The following is a 21,082-nucleotide window of genomic DNA, read 5'->3' on the forward strand; positions in this document are numbered from 1 at the left end:
AACCTTTCCCATATTCTTTCAAAAATAGTGTTTCTGAATATAATTGCCATTTGGTAGTGCCATCTACTTTTGAAATAAATATTTCTCAGTTACTTATATTTAAGTTATGTGTATGGGAAACATTCTAAACGGTACATTCATTATTTTTTCAGTGACTTAAGTTATTATACTTTTATCAAATCTCTATTTTAATTAGAATTGATCCTTCTGACTCCTTCAGTAATCTACCATTTCATTGATTTCAGATAGCTAGTTATTCCATTTGAGACACAAACGTAGAATATCTTGGGTTAAAAATGTCAATATTAGAAATAAAAGAGACCTATCATCCTATGTCTATTAATGTATTTGAAAACACTCAATATTTAACTGTATTTTCAGACATAAAATGACTTCAAAAACTTGACTCTTAGCAGGGCCAAATTTCTAAATTTGAATCAGCTGACATCAAAGCAGTATTGTTTATAAAAACAGTTCCAGCTCACCAGACATTCTTGAATGCCTAATAATACCAGGGTCTGTTCAAGAAAATGAAGATAATATATGACCCTCCACTTCAAGAGATTGAGATAGAGTCGGAGATGTAGAGAAACCTGTCTGATGGTACAGGGAAAATTTTGTAAAGCTCATAGCTGATTAGAATACTCAAAGAGTTATGGAGTATATGCAGATAGTGAGATGTTTAATTCATATTTTAAATGAGTCAGTAAACATAATGCAAAGCTAATTCTATAGTTTCCTAGATATTTTAGAGAAAACAAATTAGTTTTTGTTCTTCTATTCCATGGTCCACAATGTAGTGACAATTGCTTTTTAAATCTGATCATATCACAACACTGCTTTAAAGATTCCAGTGGCTTCTAAATGACCTTAGAAATAAAACCAAGATTTGGTGATGACCCACAGAAGAGTCCATGATCTAGCTTCTGTCCATATCTCTAAATTCATCCAGTATGACTCTCACAGTCAGTCTAGTTTTTTGGCCAAACATAGATTATTTTATTTTGCCAACCAAACACACCATGTTCTTTCCTACTTGAATACATCTTTTTTATTTTTATTTATTTATTTATTTATTTATTTATTTATTTATTTGAATACATCTTTATGAACTATTCATTCCATCCTTTCAGCCAGATCATTCTAATTCCTTTTTGAAATTTTAGCTTAAATTGTCACCTCCGGGAAAGTTAGGCTTTTCTATTATAACTCACCATTGGTCCCTGTACTCTTCCTGCACTTGTAATCATTAGCCCTATGGTTTATCCTATAAAATTTATCTCTATGAGGTAAAGAGTATGTGGGTCTGGTTCATGTTGCATTCTCAGTGCCTAGAATAGCTTTTGAACCATAGACATACTTAAATCATATTTGCTAAACTAATGCATGAGTATTCACAATATGACCAGCTAAAGCATTCACCTAAATTTCTTATAAGTCTTGAAATTATAATTTTTAATATTATAATTTTCAATATACTCAAATACCTATGTATTTCAGTGTTCAAGATAACTACTTCATTTTGTCATAATCATAAAAACACCTTTTCTAATAATCCCTAAACTCTATAGTTCAATATTATAGCCCTAAGAGATTTCAACTCAAAGTTGACTTAAAATAACAGGGCCTGTGTAATAATATTACAAGTAGAGTGTCCTGTGCTTCTGCAATTATGTATTTCAGAATTATCTAGAATATCTCAGATTAATCTAATATAACATCATTATTTTGTAAAGAAAATTGTGCTCTGGCAGAGAATGTATGAAAATCTAGTTCATATTGCTAGATTAGTATTTATTCATTCTTTCATTTATTCAAGATTTATAAGGATCTAATGTAGCCAAAGCCTTGTATTAGATGAGATTAACTTTAGTTATTAGGTGATAAACACAATTGGATTTTCTTCCTCAAGAAGTTCATAGTCACACTATTTAAAAAATAATCATTAAAACGTGTTTTCTCCACATAATTTAACATTCTTTTTTCTTTTATATTTTAGAATATTTCTCTTTTTTTCAATATGCAGGCAAGTTCTGTCAGCTGTTAATGAGCAACCTTGGTAGTTGCTGTTTTCAAGTATAAAATGTGGATATATTCTTCTGGAAGAGTTACTATATATCAGTATATAATTATAAATTGCCTTTTATCATTTTTCCTAGGGGAATATTACCTTAGATGATTATAACATGTTGTGGAGTCAAATGTGTTATGAGCATTTTAAAGCTATTGCTGCTGTTTATTTTGACATAGTGTAGTCAATTCTTCCATATATGTTAGTAATATATTTAAGCGTGTCAATAGGATCAAGCAGAGCATTAGTTTGGTTTACAAAGTAATATGAAATTATGTTTTACTAAAATTGAATGTGATGTAGGTCCCCCCCTCTTTATAACAGGAGCCTAAAAGAAAACTTATTTTAATCATGAGCTTTTGACTAAAAGTCTTTATTATTTTCACCTTTAAGGTAAGAATGGTTAATTCAGCATAAAACTTCATTTTAGGTCAGCAGTTTTAATCTAAACAAAAGCAGTATTTTTTCATTTTTATCATAAGCAATATTTTTTTGAAATTAGCTCATCTTAACATTTACTTTGCTTAACATAAAAGGGAAAACAGACTATCAGACAAACTGAAATTTCTAGTTAATTCAGATGTCAAATTCTGTGATATATAACAACTTTGTTCAAAAAAAACAAACAAACTGTAATCTAACAGAAATTTTATTGTATTAAGTAATAGTTTCTGGATGCCTACAGTGTGCCTTCTACTAATAGGCTATTGGGCCACACGAAAAATATTTTAAGCAGCTTGCAAGCAACTGATACTGTTTTCAAAAATTCTATTAATAGTTTTTATAGACTGTAAATTTGTAAATCTAAGGCATTTCTTTAAAAAAAAAACCTTCATAAGCAATAGCACAATGAGGAAGTTAATTATGGATGGTTACTTAAATCTTTATGGATACTGATATATGTCCATCAAATATTTGGGTTTTATTGAACATATCATCTCTTTGCTAATCATGGGATGAACTCAAAAGAAGTAAAATATGGCCTTCATTTTTAAAGGAAAAGGTGTAGGGATACAACTGCAGAGGAAAATTATCTATCACACATAAAAGAAGGAATTGTGATAGAATGAGTATGACTGGGGATGAGTTATAACTATCTTCAAATATGTGATGTGTTATATGTAAGAGAGATAAAACCTCTTCAGCCATAGGTTGTAGAACTTGTATGGAATCACAGGGAGATACAATGAAAAATAAGACTTCTAACATTGAGTTTTGTTCAAATATAGATTGTGCATTTCAGGAAACAGTAAATTTCCAAATCACTAATAAGATATTCAAGCATAGCCTTATGGACAAATTAGTCTTTATAAAGCATTTAAGTATTAAAGAGTATATCCATAATATGATTGTTACTCTCCCTCGTAATCCTGTCTATAATAAACTATCCAAATAAATATTAATTAAATGTATTTATTATCATCTTTTTCCACTTGATGTTTGAATTAACATGGACTTATTTTTATGGTTATCAAATTATGTAGCCAATGTTAAAACAACCATAAATGTGGCCAGCACTAATATCGAGGAGGTTAGAGATTGGTTCTCTCCTTATTTCAATAACTTGTCCGCATATATGTTTCTCCCAGAAAACAATGCCTACCTCTATGCCTTAAATTCTTAAAAAACTCTCCATTTGAGGATCTAATTCTAGCTTTTTTGGTGTTTAAGATGACAGTTACTTTCTTCAGGATCTCATCTTCCTTTTTCTTTCTTTCTTTCTTTCTTTCTTTCTTTCTTTCTTTCTTTCTTTCTTTCCTTCCTTCCTTCCTTCCTTCCTTCCTTCCTTCCTTCCTTCCTTCCTTCCTTTTTGTATTTTCTTTCTGGCTTTTTTCCTCCTTCATCTCTTTCTTTCAATCAGTTTCTTTTCTCACTTCTTTTCTTCAGTAATCTTCCTTCGCTTCCCTTCCCTTCCCTTCCCTTCCCTTCCCTTCCCTTCCCTTCCCTTCCCTTTCCTCCCTTCCCTTCCCTCCCTTCCCTCCATCTTCAACAAATGTTTACTGACTTACTTACACCACCAGAATTTCTTCCAGTTTTTGAGTAAACAACATTGAACAAAAATGAGTAGACCCTGCATCATTGAGTTTATATTCGAGTGAAAAGAAAAAGACAAAATGCAAATAAACAAAAACCTGCCTTACCTGATTGTAGCAAGGATGGAGCAGAAAATTAAAACAGGCTACATGATATATGGGTGACTACCTTTGTTTGGAAGGGCAGGAAAGGCCATTTTGAGGAGGTAAACATTAAATGGACCTAAATAATATGGAAGAAGACAGCCATGCTAGGATCACAGGAGAAAGCATATCAGGTAGAAAAAACAACTAGTTAGAAGCTTTGCTTGAGAAAAAGAAAGCCCAGTGTGCCAGAATTCAGTGGCCAAGGAGGAGAGGGGTTGAGATGAGACAGGAAACTGATAGAAACCACAGATCATGTAGGCTCTGAGGATGAGGTTAAGAGTTTTATTTAAACCTAAGTGAGACAGGAGCCACTAGTGGTCTTTAGCAGAAAAGTATGTAACTTTCTTTAAGATGTTATTTCAACAAGATATTAAAGAAAAAAAAAAGGAATAGGCAGACAGATTACTAATGTATGCAGAGATGCAAATAACAGTTGATAGAGACTGGGAGTTGAAGTCTTAGATTCTGCTTCCCAAACTTCAATGTGAATACAAATCACCTGGTAGTCTCGTTTAAATGCAGATTGTGATTTGGTTGGATTGGGTGGGATCTGAAGTTCTGCACCCCTAACGAGACTACAGGTTGTGTTGATACACTGAATGCAAGACTTAACATGAGGATGTTATCGTGAAGAGAGAGTGATACTTGTCAAACAGTACCTGCTCTCTGTCCACTCCCTAGGAGATCATGTTCTCCACTTGAAATCTTCACAATGTTGATCAACTATCTCAGAGAGTATAGCAAAATTTATATTTTCAGTCTGTAATAATGACTCTAGTGGTGGGAATTTCCTGAGCGGAAGGGTTACGCTAGGGCAGGTGAATTTCCTGGGTCAACCTTAATGACAACAGTAAACTCTGTCAACTCTTGAGATCGACTGAGCTGATTATATTAGTACTGATTTCACTTGAAAGATCAATGACTGTATGGATAAATGATGAAAGCATTTCCTTGTCAAGTTTTAACTCACCTATTTTCATTTTTATGCTAAATTCTATACCTTGAAAGGATTTTTTAAAAGTGTGTTACCAAATAACAGAAAGAAAAACAAAACATAAAAATGAGTCTCCCTTTCTTATCATGTTTCAAGTCTCTGAAAGGCTAATTGATAAGTGGAAGCAAACTGGTGAAAGAAAAGATACAAAATTGAATTACCAAATCAAAACTTTTCATGATTGAATAATTAAGCATTATCTTCTACTTTATATAAATGGCAAAGTTGCATTTGCCTGCTTGAATTCCCTGGTCTTTCTTTAAGACTAAGTGATGTACTGATTTTCATGCATGTTTAGCATAAATAATGGCAGATTAGAGAATTTGTAACTCTTAAAAAATTATGTGGTTACACATGATTCCTGTAATATACTTTCATTTCTTATGTTATTGATTTTTTATGGTAGAACTTTGATATTGGTCAACTAGATATATGTTTAACAGATAGGGAATTGTTAATATTTAGGTGAGTGTACTATATATAATTATTGACTTTGCATGCTTTATCAATATTTTGTCATTTTTTGTTTTTTTCATTGTTCTCTTGACTTTTCCTAATTATGTTATTTTGTGAAAAACTGTGTTCAGTGTTGATATTTGTAGCAGTTTAAAAATCCATGTCTAGAAGTGTACACATTATTTAAATACATAATTATTTATTATCATCCTCATTTTCTATTTCATTACCTCATTTCATCACATTTGTAATATTGTCAAAACTATATTATTCACTCCAGTAAATATATTTTTACATTTCTAATTCTTTTATATTTTCTTGAGTAAGTTGCTCTTAGGGAGAAAGAAGAGAAAAAATAAAGTGTTAGAATTTACTTGGTAATAGGCTTATGTATTTTAAAAAGACGTTAGATAAAAATACTGTGAATGCCTGAAGATATTTATGACAAAATTAAGCAATAAAAACTTATTTTTTTCACAACTGATAAATTTGCAAAGTACTGTTTTAACATTTTTCTCCAATGCCATACCACAAGCCATGCTTTTTAATTATTCCTTTGCAGAGATTTTAAGAACTATTGATGACCCTTTGTTTTTGTTTTCCTTTCAGTAGATTTTGGGAGGCATATATCTTTTCCCATTAATCAGAATGATCACCTCGAAACAATGGTCTTCATAATTATTTTCAGATTTTCCACCCCATTGTTATGCTAATCAGTAATTGTTAATCATATATCTTGGTAGCTTATTCTTTATATAACACACTATTTCTCATTTTTATAGACTGGGCAAACAAGGGAAGAAAATATATACTACATTGATTAAAAAGGAAAGCCTAAAGATTGGAGATGAAAATGGTTTTGTGTGTCACTGATTTCCCCCATTACCTATGAATGATGGTCACAGTAAATGTGATTATTCTGACTTAAATCTTTTCCCTTGTTAAAATATTTTGAAGGGGCTAGACTTTCTATTTGTGCTCAAAATTTGTGCCAAAGTGGACTCCTCTGCCTTTTGGAGTATGAAGAAATGGTCCTATGTTAGAGACATTTTTATCTTGTTCAGAATTATTTCAGGGCATTTTCACCCATTTTTGCAATAAGCTGCTTCCCTTGCATGTAGTTTTCTAGAGCATATGGCTGCCCTGCTGTGCACAGAGTGAAGTCACACAATTAAGTTTTACAATTTTAGGAAGAGAAGAACCTTCATATATGGCAGAACAGCATGGTATTAGGTTTGGGGTGCATTGCATATTTTTCTCTTCACAATTACATCATTTATATTCTAAATTATGGGCTATTGCTTTTTAGTGTGGATGCTTGATTTTTCTTTGTTTAAAATATTCTTCAAATGGCATTTCTTCCTCAATATCAAGTGGGATTAAAGTGACAAATTTCTAGATTGATTTTTCTCGAGATCACTAAGAGGTTAGAAATTTTTCATTTTTAAGTCTCACATTAATAAAAAAAAAGTTTATCAACTCTTCTGAACTTTCTATTAGAAAGGAATGTAGCCAAAGATGGTTTTACTAAAAAGATTACAGGATGATTTGAATTTCATATCGCAGTTGGCTTGTGCTATACCTTTTTTATTCATCTGTTCACACTTTCAAAATAAAGTATTAAGATGCTTCAAGCCATGGGATTATAGTTGGCACTATCAATAAATAATCAATATCTGTATTCAATATTAAGTTAATCAAGCCAATTCTACTTCATATTAAAGTAAAACAGGCTTTATATTGTTGATCACTTATATTTTATATGATAAGCTTCGCATTAAAAAAATAAATGAGGATAGGATATACTAATCCCATCTATTTCTGATTTTCTGGAATATACACGTGAGAGTTTTGATTAAATATATGGAATATGTTATTCATAGTCAGGTGGTGGTATAGACACTAGGATTGAAGTATCAGAATCAATTGAATGAACATATTTAACTAACATCTGTGTAACCTTGGGCAATCTACTCAGCACTTTACATTTTACATCTGTGGAAAGGAGGATAATAAACCTATTTAGAGTAGATATTTTGTGGTTTAAAAAGCAGTAGGCATAGAGTGCCTGTGACTTAGATCACAATCAATAACTGATACTGCCCACTTCTGGAGCCTGTATAGGAATAAAATACACTCTAGGAATGTAAAAATTATTTAAGGTAAAGATATGTGAACAAATTAAAATAATTAACATAGAATTTTAAATCTCATAGGTAGGTTATTTTCATAGAAATAAATATAAATAGTTTAATGCAATATTGATAGAGAATTATGGTAACAGTTAATATATACAATTTTTTAACACTCTCCATACAGATTTCGTGTAGTTATACCAAAGTAATGTATTGCATTTAATCTTGGGTTTCTAGTTACCTCATATTTTTGTTTTTGCCAGTTTACTCTTAAAACAGTTACTCTCTAGTACAGAAATTCACTTATCTTTTTATCTACCCTATCCTTGTGAACTGTCTTTGTTTCTGGGGCAGAGCAAAGAAGTTGCTAGAAAAGAGAGTAAATACATGACCTATATCTTCAAAACTCAAATTCCTAGGATTTAAGTAAGCAACTAATGGTAGAATTATGAGCAACAGTCACCCATATTTTTACTTAAAAATTACCTTTTGAAGTCCAAAAGGGGTTATACTTACACATGTAACACTCTTAATATGTTACATTAAGAGATGTTTAGTGCATATCTCTAATGATTTTCATGTACGAGTGGTCCATTGGGAAACAATAGAACATGGGCTAATTCAAGGAGGGTTTACTTACAAAGGAATTGTTTCTAAATTAGTGAATATAAAGAAACCACAAGGGATTGTGTTATATTGCAGAGTAGTAGCAGTTAGGACTCAGCATTGCTGACACAGTGGGATGAGAGGAGGGAGATGTTGGACAGAGATGTGTATATCAGACTGGTATGAAAAAACTAGTGACCTTCAGTTAGGGTCCTAGTCAACTCTAGTCAAAGTAATGGTGTGAGACCCTGCAGAATAATTATGTTTTAACTTTCCTCTCTCCTTCCATCCTGGTGGAATTCTCCAGAGAATAAGGGAGTCTGTTGATAGAATCTAGTGCTTCACAAACTTAAATGTGATAAGAATCATTCTGTGGACCTTCTTAAAATTTTAATTCAATCGGTCTAGGGTGGGACTTGGTAGTTGGCTTTTTTTTTTTTTTTTTAATTTTTTATTTATGATAGTCACACAGAGAGAGAGAGAGAGAGAGAGAGGCAGAGACACAGGCAGAGGGAGAAGCAGGCTCCATGCACCGGGAGCCCGACGCGGGACCCGATCCCGGGTCTCCAGGATCGCGCCCTGGGCCAAAGGCAGGCGCCAAACCGCTGCGCCACCCAGGGATCCCGTAGTTGGCTTTTCTAACAAGCCTCCAGGTAGTATCAGCTCTTCTAGACAATGCCACAGTTTATGTGGTAGGATGTAGCCTATTCAGATCAATCTTCTGCAAAAAAAACAAGGAGGAAGATAGATCTGGAAAGGCATGTAGACAATATAGAACACAGGTTATGATCATTTCTTTGCTTTCCTCAACATCATTTCTTTAGCAGCATAACTCTGGATCAAATACAACTATCACAGTTCATCTATGTTTGTTTTAAGCAGAAGCCAGGCAACGATTCCAAGGCTTCTAGTGAAAAAGTTAGGTAAAATATAATAATCTGAAATGAGAGAGATGATGACATGACATATTGTTACTTATTAAAGTAATAATATTTCCTGGATTCTTTTATTTAAAATTATTCTCTATAACAATGAAATTTGTAGTGGAAGTATATATTCCACTGCCTCAGTCTGATGATATTCATTAATTGTGGTCCCTATTATTCCAGTAGTTGTTTTTTTCTCAATTATTTTCCTATTAAGAAGGCATTATAGTATACATAAGTGATCTCTGATGTCAATTGTAAAACAAATATGAAACATAAAATTACTCCATTTATTTTGGGAAAAAATAATAAACCTGCGGGTGTATATTTTATTGAGATTATTTGGGAAGTTTTTCCTAATCCTTATATTCCCTAAGGCATCCATGTGAAAACTAGGTCTATCCTAAACATCCTACTTAAAAAAGAAAAGAAAACGAATGTTATCATTTTTCATCATACTTTATATTGAAATTATCCATAGTAAAATTAATTTATGAAAATTATGGAGAACAGAAATTACAAATAAAATGAATAGAAAATTATTTCTATTCAAAAGACTATATCAAGACAAAAAAGAGCCTAGGAAAAAGAATGGAATGGATCTTAATATTTAATTGTAGGACTAAAGATAAGCTAAAAAGTTCATTTGAAGCTATCAGGAAAATGAGGATTAAAAGAACTAAAGGCTAAGACAGTTTTAAACGTGTTAAACATGTCTGTGAACCACACCAATGGTTACTCTTCCCATATGGTGACTTTTATTATGCCAATTATAAGAATCCCTGAAGAGAATATAAAAAATCCCACATTTTTCTTATAATCCTGACATTTTACAGCACGCCATAACTGTAAGACCTGTTACGCCAAGCATTGCGGGTGCATCTGCTGGTATCTTCATAAGTGTTTTGGATTCCTGAATTTGTTCCATTTCTGGGAGAGAAGAAAGCCCATATACAACTTTTAGAGTCTTTATCCAATAATTAGTTGTGTAATTTCTCAATCAATTATTTAATCATCCATTGTCTCAAATGAAAAACAAAAGAATTGATTCAGACCTCTGAAAATTAACAAATTGATTTTATCAAGTATGAGGTTTCTTTTCTGTTCTATTTAGTTTTCCAAGTTAAAAAAATATATACTTATGTCTCAATGTGAAATTATTGAAAAATAAGATTTCAAAAGTTTAAGGTCTAGGTTCATCTCATTAAAACTTTTAGACCTAATAGCTTCAGAATCTTCTTTTGTAAAAGTGAAACGAGCCCCTTACAAGAATGCCTTAAAGTATGTTGAGTAACTATACCTATGTTCATAAGCACTAGCATGATTGCATATCTAAGGATATTTCTGTATATTTTATTAAATTTACTATTTTGGTTAGAGGATTTAGGTATATATATATGTATATGTGTATATAATATATATATAGGTTATGATCTTATGTATACACACACATACACAAGTTAGAAATCCAGAGAAATTAGATGATTTACCTTATGTGCCATCTCTACATAGTGAAAAAGACATAACACCAAATAGTTGAAAAGTTTTAGTATATTATAGTCCCAATTGTATTAGCCTCTGAAACTGATTAGATCTTAAAATTGTAACTGGTAGTAACAATGATAAAAAAACAACAACTAACATTTATTAAAATCTTGTGTTTTCTGATACCTGAAATCTGTTGTAGAACTTAAGCATAGTGATACAATATATAATTGTAAATTTTCTTTCAGCTAAAAATTGGACAACACATGCATTTATATTTATACATTTAATGCAAGATTAAATGCTAGCCACAAACTAGCATGGTAGCATAAATCAAAGTTTAGGACTAAAAAAATTAGAGGATATTAACCATATTACTTAGTCCTAGTAATTTTGAAAGGGATAATGCATTACATTTTATGTAATTTCAAAATTGAATATATATCATTTCTTACTACATTTGATTTAATTCCATCATTTCAAATTTGAGAATATTTTGAATCTTACATATACCTAATATGTAAGTCCCTACAAGTGAATTTATAGGTGCTCTTGAACATATTTAGTTGTACCACTGCCTTTCTCAGTAAATGGTGGTCAGTATTATTTCTCTTCTTTTAACATATTGTGAAATAAAATATTTTTCACAAAGATTCAGGAGCCACTTACTAGCACATTGTTAAATTTTCTATTATGCCTTTTTAGTGTATAATCCAGAAACATGATCTTATTATAAAAAACCTCCATCATTGTGTAAATTTATACTACAGAAACGTTTATAATGCAAAATTCTTTTCTCAGAAATTTGTATGGAGTGGTAAATCTTAAATGAAAGTTGGGTAAAGAGACACTGCAAGAATACTACCTATGTTTTATTCTACTGTCAATATAGTTTCTTGGTCTTTCTTCTCTTCTTCTAAGGATAATGTGGAAGGAGTGACTGATTAGCCAGCCTTCATGCTAAATATGTTCTGAAGAAGTATTTTATACTGTCAGTGTAGTATGTAGAAGACAGGTGTTAAGTTTTAACGTGCTTAGGCCAGTTACATAGAACCACCATCCAAACAAAATATATCCTCTTAGCACAGTTTAATATTTTTATAATCTCTCTCTCTATTTTAAATTTGGGGATAGAATTGAATATTCCAATTACATCAGTCTTCCCTTCTCCCTTTGGTCCAAAAGTGGGCAACACATACATTATATACACTTTATGCAAGATTAAGTGCTAGCCACAAACTAGCATGGTAGCATAAATCAAAGTTTAGGACTTTAAAAAAATTAGAGGGTAAGAAACATCTTACTTATTCCTAGTAATTTTCACCTAAAAATTCAAATTCTATACCTAAATACTTCAAGATACATGAATGAGTTACTTAGAAATGAACAAACAACTTATCCCATGTCTTTTGGGACCAGAACATGGGTCTCCCAATTCCTAGCCATGTGAGAGAAATGCCACAAAATAACACATCATTCTTTAACATTATATTTACCTGTAATAAACTTCCTAGCCAATGACTGATTATCTTTCTTAGTACCCAGGTAAATGAATCTATCCATAGTGAGATGTGATATATTCTCTAAATCAAACAACCCCCACACATATTAGTTTTAATAATCAAAACAAAACCTAAATGAATTATTTTATTAGTGTAATTTATTTATTAAGTGTAAAGATAAAGATAGAAGTGAAATTAATTCAAAATAAGAAGGAGGGCAGCCCTGGTGGTGCAGCGGTTTGGTGCCGCCTGCAGCCCGGGGTATGATCCTGGAGACCCGGGATGGAGTCCCACGTGGGGCTCCCTGCCTGGAGCCTGCTTCTTCCTCTGCCTGTGTCTCTCCCTCTCTCTCTGTGTGTGTCTCCCATGAATAAATAAATAAAATCTTAAAAAAAAATAAGAAGGATTATACATCTAGTATCATGATATCAAACACACTAGAGAAGAAAGGCATTATTATACACTTGAAAAGTTAAAATGAGGCAAAAGTAACCTCCCCATTAATAAGAATTACTTACTTTCTCAAATGATTTACTTTTCTCAAAATAATCTGATTTAATCACAGATTTAAAAAGAAGCTACTGACACTTGTAAGATAAATTATTGTCAAAATAAATACTACAAATTTGGAAGATTATGATAATGAACAGAATATTGCATTTATTTTTTTATTGTTGTGTTAGAATATAATCTAGGTAGAAAATGAAAGGTAACAGTAAATAATGCTATTGGTCTTCTACTAGAATCCCAAAGAAATCTGAAATATTTTTTCCAATGAAAAAATGTTTTGCTCCTTAATACTAAACATGTCTGTTTTTTTCTTACAAAGATAATAACCACAAAATTACAGACTGTCTTTATGTAGCAATGAAAGAGAATGAAAAATATTTTTAAAAATGCACGTATATGAATTTTGAGTCATGTAGTGAGGAGTCTATTGATTTTCAAATAAGGATTTTCAAGACAGGAGATGTCTTATGACTTTTAAGTTTTAGAACCTCAGTGATAGCGGGAACAGTTAAAGATCATCTTTTCCAAATCTCCAACTGATAGCTGAATTCCCTCTATCCCATCTGTGTGATATGGTCAGTTTCCTAACATTAAACACTGGCACCAATATTAAATCTATTACCTTACTCTTTTTTTTTTAAGATTTTATTTATTTATTCATGAGAGTCACAGAGAGAGAGAGAGGCAGAGACACAGGCAGAAGGAGAAGCAGGCTCCACACAGGAAGCCCGATGTGGGACTCGATCCTTGGACCCCGGGATCACGCCTTGAACCAAAGGCAGACGCTCAATCACTGAGCCACCCAGGCGTCCCAAATCTATTACTTTCCAATCAATTTTCTCCTAGTAATGCCACAGGTTCTCAGGTCACCCTAATAAAGATTCTCTAATATAAAAATAAAGTCATATGACACCTGTTTCAGGCACACACACATATGTTGACATTTGAATAAAATCAAGTTCTTATACATATATGTGTATATATGGTTAATTTTAATAATAGGCATTGTAATTTAAATTAAATAAGTTCAAATAGATGACTGGCTGGTTAAGAAGGATGTTACATGAGTTTTAAGAAACATCAATCACTATTTTTTGGTAAGTTTTAAAATGCATTTTAGAATTCAAATTGATTTTGGAGATAACAGAATAATAATTGATCTGAAAAATATTGCAGTGTTATTCAGTGTTATTTCCCTGCAGTGGTTTAAAACTACTTTAACAAAGATTACGGAAACAAAATGTTTTTTTCTAGAGTCCAGGGCTTGCAACTAAAAAAAAAAAAAATGGTAGATTTGTTTATTGCCATAATATATTTCTTTCTCCAGACTTTTTCCATATTACAAAATGCTTCTATTCTACTAAAAAAAAAATAAGTCAAACCAAAAAAGCAATAAAAGTTAACAAAAATGAACAAAAACTGTTTAGCATGTGAAAAGCAGAAGAAAACAAAGAAAATAGATATTTGTGCATATGGCTATCTGTCTTGCATTTTATTAATTTAAAAAGAACTATTAGAACATACATAATTTTATGTATTCAAAATAGCTTTATACATGACACTGCTTCTACTTGAATATTCATTCTTTTTTTTAAGATTTTATTTATTTATTCATAAGAGGCACACAGAGAGAGAGAGACAGACAGACAGACAGAGACAGAGACACAGGCAGAGGGAGAAGCAGGCTCCATGGAGGGAGCCCGATGTGGGACTCGATCCCAGGTCTCCAGGATCAGGCCCTGGGCCAAAGGCGGCGCTAAACCGCTAAGCCACCCAGGCTGCCCTGAATATTCATTCTTTCACCAATTTTTCCTTCCTGATTTATGATTAATAAAGGAAATCACCCTGACAAAATACTTTAATTAAATGAGCTAATCTTTTTGTATTAAAATCATAAAAATATCTTAAGTATGTGCTTATTGTTTAACATAGCCTAAAGCTTTTGTGAATTTAAATTTTATATTATATTCCATTCACTCCTTTTTCTCCTCTAAAATGGATAGTCTCCTGGACTTCCATCTTCTACATCCCTATTACATTGCAATACATTTAAAAAGATGGAATTTTTTCCTCAATTTAAATTGAAAAAAAGATATTTAGAAAATAATGATATAAATCTAGGTTCCCTTAGAACCAGGAAACTGTTTAAAACTCTTTGGTCTGAGGTGATGTTTTATGAGCTGGGTATTGTTCCTGACTTCACTCAACCAAATAATCAAGTCTAAATGTAAAGCACCTTACATAAAACTTTATAAACATAAACACACACACACACACACACACACACACATACACACCTGTAGCTTTCTTTCTTTCTTTTTCTTTCTTTCTTTCTTTCTTTCTTTCTTTCTTTCTTTCTTTCTTTCTTTCTTTTTCTTTCTTTCTTTCTTTCTTTCTTTTTCTTCTTTCTTTCTTTCTTTCTTTCTTTGTTTCTTTCTTCTTTTATTATTTTCTTTCTTTCTTCTTTCTTTCTTCCTTTTATTTATTTATTTATTTATTTACAAGAGACAGACAGAGGCAGAGACAGGCAGAGGGAGAAGTAGGCTCTCTGCAAGGAGCTGGATTTAGGACTCTATCCCAGACCCAGGATCACGCCTGAGTCGAAGGCAGACACTTAATTGCTGAGCCACCCAGGTGTCCCACATATTGTTTTCAACATTATTTATACTTCATTACACATGATAGAATTGAGGGTTTTTCTATTTGTTTGTTTGTTTTTACCTTCTGGAATTTACGTCTTCAATTTTGGCCTTCTGGTTTAAAATTTTCCCATGTATTCTCCTTTTATCTTTATAAAGAATTCCAGATTTGTGTTACAACTACCATGAAATCATCAAGCTTGTCTGTAATAGTTGAAGTCAGATATTACAGCACAGAGGGAAAGTAGAGCTAGAATTCCTATTTATAATTCATGTTTAGATTGGGATTATTCAGAAATATACCTCAAAATATAAAATGCATATTTTATTTAGAATTTAAGGAAAGCAGGAAAATTCACAAATGGCAGAATGAAATTTAGAGCAGTTGAATACTCCAGTAGAACTAAACTCTGGCTTGCCATGGGAATGGAGATGTCGAAGAGAATTATAACAGAAAGTACAACTTGAGAGAGAAGAGTAGTCATTCTTTTGCTGATAAAGAATCCCAGAGCTATCAAGAGACTGAGCTGCCATCTACTCCTAGCTTCTCATTTTAAGAGAAAAGATAGATAAAAAGGCAGATTCTTATCCAAAATCACACAACTAATAATTGCTAAGAATTGGGACTCTTAAATCCAGCTCCAAAGATCATTTCCTTCTTTTTTTAAACATAGTATGTATAGATAATTCATAACTATCTATTCCAGTGAATCATCCACCCTCTCTCTAGCTTTCTACTTTTGAGGTATTATTAAGAAACAAATCACCATAAAATGTTTCAAAACCAATAAAATACCCATGACATGAACTAAGTGGGTAAAATAGCAAGTAAGAATTAGTGAAATGATCGTTTTAAACTATGTAACAAAATTCAGATTTGCTTTTTTCCAAATTATGGCATAAAGAAAACCTAATTTTCTAATGTAGCCCCTAGCCTGTAAATCTTATAAAAATCAATATTCCTACATTGTAACTGAAGAAATTAAATATATCCCTTGTATTATTGTTCTTGTTGGTTTTTTTAGAAGAAAATAATTGATATTTAAATATCTCATTACATCAGGTTGCATAACTTTTTTAATTAATGGAGTTTCAATTAAATAGATTTCCTTTATTTCACTTGAAGTCTTTATTTTTTATCATTCGTAAAGAGTACATAACTATAGTTACTCCAATAATTTATAAAACTAAAAAATAATACTTTTCCTTAATTCAAAACACTCGAAAAATGTTTTTAAAATATTCCAGTTACTTCAGTTCATTTATATTTATCTATTAGGTAAATCCAGTCATATCTATCTTAATACAGTGCACAATGAAATATACCAGCTTCTTATGATATTGGCTTTCAATATTGTATCATCAAAAACATAGCAAGATATTTTAGATAAACTCCTGATGTAATTCAATTTTATAAATTTTGTAGGCTATAAACTGACATCAATCATAATGTCAAAAGCAATGACTTTGAAAGGAAATCATTATTGGCAGAAATACTAAAATGTATTTTAAGTTTTTCCAATAGCATTTTCTTAAGTGTGTCCTCGTGTTCACTTAGGCTAAATAACCTAAAAAAAAAAAAATCAGTTTAGGAACCTAGTTCATTAAATTCTTTCCACTTTTTAAATGTCTTGGTACTTTTATTTTTCTAGTTTATTTTTTTCATTAAATTTGATGAATTCAAGTTATATAAAGTGTTAGTATTTTGCTCTCATATAAAAACTCACATAATATTTAAAAACATATCCACACATATATGCAGGATTCTCCTGACAGAACCCTTAATATCTTTCACAACTGCTTGGTATTTTACTACTTAGTGATTATATTGCTATATTTTCTTTTTTATTTTCTTCTGGGTACCCTACATCAGGCTTAAGAAAGCAGTTTCTGTAACTTGCATAATTCAATGCTAACAAAATTTGTTAATTTGAATTTTATTTTAAAATTGTATATCCTGATACATGTTTTTGTTTGTTTTCTTAACTAGTGAAAAAGGCCATAGATTTTAAATCTAGAGGATTTAAATTGTTTCCAGGGAAAGACAACAGCAACAAGTTTTCTATCTGTGAGTGTACTCCTTTTTTGTTACTTTCTCTAGTGCAAGAGTGAAGTTTGTGGTGTCTGTGTTGTTTGTGTGTGTTTTATAAAAATGTTTGTGTATTTACCAAATTAACTGCATTAATATCTATATAACATGCATGATTATTATTCAATATTTTCTTGTATTTAAATGTGTATTGAGTTAATGGATAATGTGGTAAACCCCCAAGCTGAGGCTGTTTCAGATGTAAAAATACTCTTTGAGCTAGTATGTTGGATAGCATTCTAGATTTGTAATTCTAGGATGTGAGATTTTAAAAAAATGTGAGTAAAATTAAATTGGTGATTTCTTATAGGAATTTTTGTTCAGCATAAATATTTTTTAGGGAAAAAATTCTTTTTATAGCAATTTTTCATTTAAGAAAAATATATGTATTCTCAATTTGAATGAACTTACTCATACCCTTTAAGTCAAGTTTTTGTACATTAATTAGTTAACTATAGTATCAATTTTTGTTTTCTCTTAGAAATCACAAAATGGCTTGAAATACATGTATTTATGTGCTGATCAGTACACAATTTTGCTTAAGATTCAGGGATTTGTAGATTGCTGAGGTTCATCCTTGAATCTCATATTAAGAATCACTGAATTACAGTATTCTTATTTATTGTGGTAAACAAATAAAAATTTTAGGCAAGCTATGCATTTTTGTATTTATATTATAAATCAATAGCAGACTGTAGAAATTTTCTACCTGTCATTCATATATATATGTATGTATATATATGAAATATACATACATAATAAAATACGTTATATATATATGTTTTATATATATATAAAAGAAATTTGGAAAGAAACCACTCATGACAGAACATTGGACTTTCTAAAATGACATTGATTGTATATAAGTTTAAGTGTTATAAATAACATATTTTAACAGAAATATATTTTGAGCATTATTATTTTTATTCAATTCCAAATAATCTGATGAAATGAGTTTATAGGTATTTCTTTAACAAATATTATTTGTTATGGTTATATCAGAAAATATTTTATCTTTGTATCTATTGACTTGTATATATAGTAGTAAATGTCAGAAATTGAACAATTAAACCAATTATCAAAAAACACCAGGGCCTATATGTTATCTAACATTTTAAAGTATCATAATTTTAAAATGTGATTTTACATTTTGTTAGATCCAAGAATACTAAGCCAAAAATAACAGATATCAGTAGTAAATCATTGATCAAATTAGATTGCCTTTGTACAACACTAAACAGTTCATTTCAAAGTATTTAGCTATATAAGTATGATTTCTTGTTATTTTGAGGGGTTAAAACATATCCATGTTTAAAAGAAATAGTGTTATGGTAATATTTTCATAAATAAATCATTTGCTATATTTTTGGAAAGATATTCTTCCTATAAAAGAAAATATAAAGAGAAAAAAATTGTCAAACGAATATCCTGACATACCAAATTTCATCATGTCAATATGAAAAAGAAGTTATATCTTCACAGGCTTGAATATTACGTTTACTAGGTTTTTTCTAATATTTTTTTCTGGCCAATATATTTATTTTGGAACTCTAAATAGAATTATAAACTATACTCTTTTCACCCTTTCCTCATTTTGGCTATACAGATGTTATTTTATATGCTGCATGCTTTGAGTTTTCAGATGCCCTGGAAAATTCAGGCTATACTAAAAAAGCTAAGATTTATCAAAGCATTAGAATGTATGTAACTCTTTATATTTGATATATTGCCTTAGTGTACATAGTTATTATTTTTATTGTTCTTGTACAGGGGTTATGAGTTTACAAAAAAGGAATTTAGACATGATAGTGTATCTGGTAGGCAAAAAAACTAATTCTTTTAAAAATATTTTATAAAGCATATTTGGGTTTAAATTGTCAGAAGAAAAGTTAATGAGGCAAAAAAAAGTTAAACATGAAGCAAAAATGTTAACTTACTTCATAATTTTATTTATTTATTTATTTATTTATTTATTTATTTATTTATTTATATTTGATTGATGTTTGATTTACCAACATATAGTATGACACCCAGAGCTTATCCAGTCAAGTGCCTTCCTCAGTGCACTGTCACCCAGTCACCCCATCCCCCCCACCTCCCCTTCATAATTTTAAAACATAATTTGTATTTAACCATTTGTATTTTACCATTACAATTTATGTAATAGATAAAATATATTCTTGGACTTTTTGTTTTTAACATAAACAATCACAAATAAATTATGTATTGCCAATTTCTTATACTCACAAAATAACAAATCCGCGTGATATTAAATTTCACTTCACTACATTTTTTTCAAGAGATTTTTATTTATTTATTCATGAGAGACACAGAGAGAGAGAGAGGGAGAGACACAGGCAGAGGGAGAAGCAGGCTCCATGCAGGGAGCCCGATGTGGGACTCGATCCCGGATCTCCAGGATCACGCCCTGGGCCGAAGGCGGGCGCTAAACCACCGAGCCACCCATGGATCCCTCAAATATTTTATAATTAATTTCAAAACTTCATTCTTTGTGGTTGTTTATAGAAAATGATCATATATATATTTTTTAATTTTTATCATTATTACTTATCTATTAACAAGTAAACATTCAGGTCTTCATCTCTCTGACATCATTTACTCAACACAGGGCCAAATAATTTAGAAGGATATAATTTTACCTTATATAAACCTTTCAAATGGAAAAAAAAATGCTTGTGTTTTTTGAAAAACACAGTTAATTCTGTTACAGGAACTGCCAGAAGTGAGCATAAGCGAGGGGGACATGAACTATACACGTTGCCAATATGTCTTCCCACAGTAGCACTTCTAAAGTTTAACTAGGAAACAAATTAATAAGAGATTCAGGAAAAGTGGCAGCAGTGTTCATGGGGAGCATTTGGTCGTTTAAATGTTACTTTAGTCTTTTTCTAGCTTTAATACCTGACCTCTAAAGGCCTCTATCCAGCCCTTGTTGTTTTTCATCAAAAAGTGTAGATTTGTCAATTAACGGGAAAAATATTTTTTTGAGTTTTAAAAATAAAAGCTTTTCTTAATTTTAAAATGTTGAACTTAGAAAACTGTGATCTTCCCAACTTTTCTACTAGGGTCTTCTAGAATATTAAGGTGGAATTATGAAGAAACTATGAGCTTCCCATAATGTATTTTTAAATTTCATTTTATCTTCAAATCCATACTTTCATTCATTTCATGTTATTCATTTATTCTACAATTCTATTTGAGCTACTTCTTCAACATTAAGAAGGTAAAATAGTGAATAAAATATAGTTTCAGCTGGCAAGGATCCAGCATTTTATTGAGAAGCTCAATTAAGAGGCAATTCTTTATAGAATATATGGTATAAAATAGCACTCTGTCAACATCCATGGTGTATGAGCTCAGAACAAGATCCAAAACACTGTATTTCATAAGACGGAATAAAAATGTTAAATCTGAGTCTAAGAAAGGTGACAATGTACCCAGCTGGGTGAGGTAATATGGAGGTGACTT

The 21,082-nt window shown here is 31.0% G+C and overlaps 1 protein-coding gene across 3 annotated transcripts in view; it reads left to right on the plus strand.

Moving 5' to 3' along the window:
* The window catches only part of CSMD3 (CUB and Sushi multiple domains 3), a 1,188,176-nt gene that overhangs the window by 475,508 nt on the left and 691,586 nt on the right, over window positions 1–21,082 (plus strand). For 2 of the 3 annotated variants that reach the window (XM_041769740.1, XM_041769741.1), the window contains one exon: window positions 17,495–17,572. The exons of the other annotated variant lie outside the window; for it this stretch is intronic. In XM_041769740.1, coding sequence (XP_041625674.1) covers window positions 17,495–17,572 — 78 coding nt within the window. The remainder of the gene's footprint in view (window positions 1–17,494; window positions 17,573–21,082) is intronic. 3 annotated transcript variants of the gene reach the window in all.

This window comes from Vulpes lagopus, chromosome 9, assembly GCF_018345385.1.
Source record: "Vulpes lagopus strain Blue_001 chromosome 9, ASM1834538v1, whole genome shotgun sequence".
NCBI lineage: Eukaryota > Metazoa > Chordata > Mammalia > Carnivora > Canidae > Vulpes > Vulpes lagopus.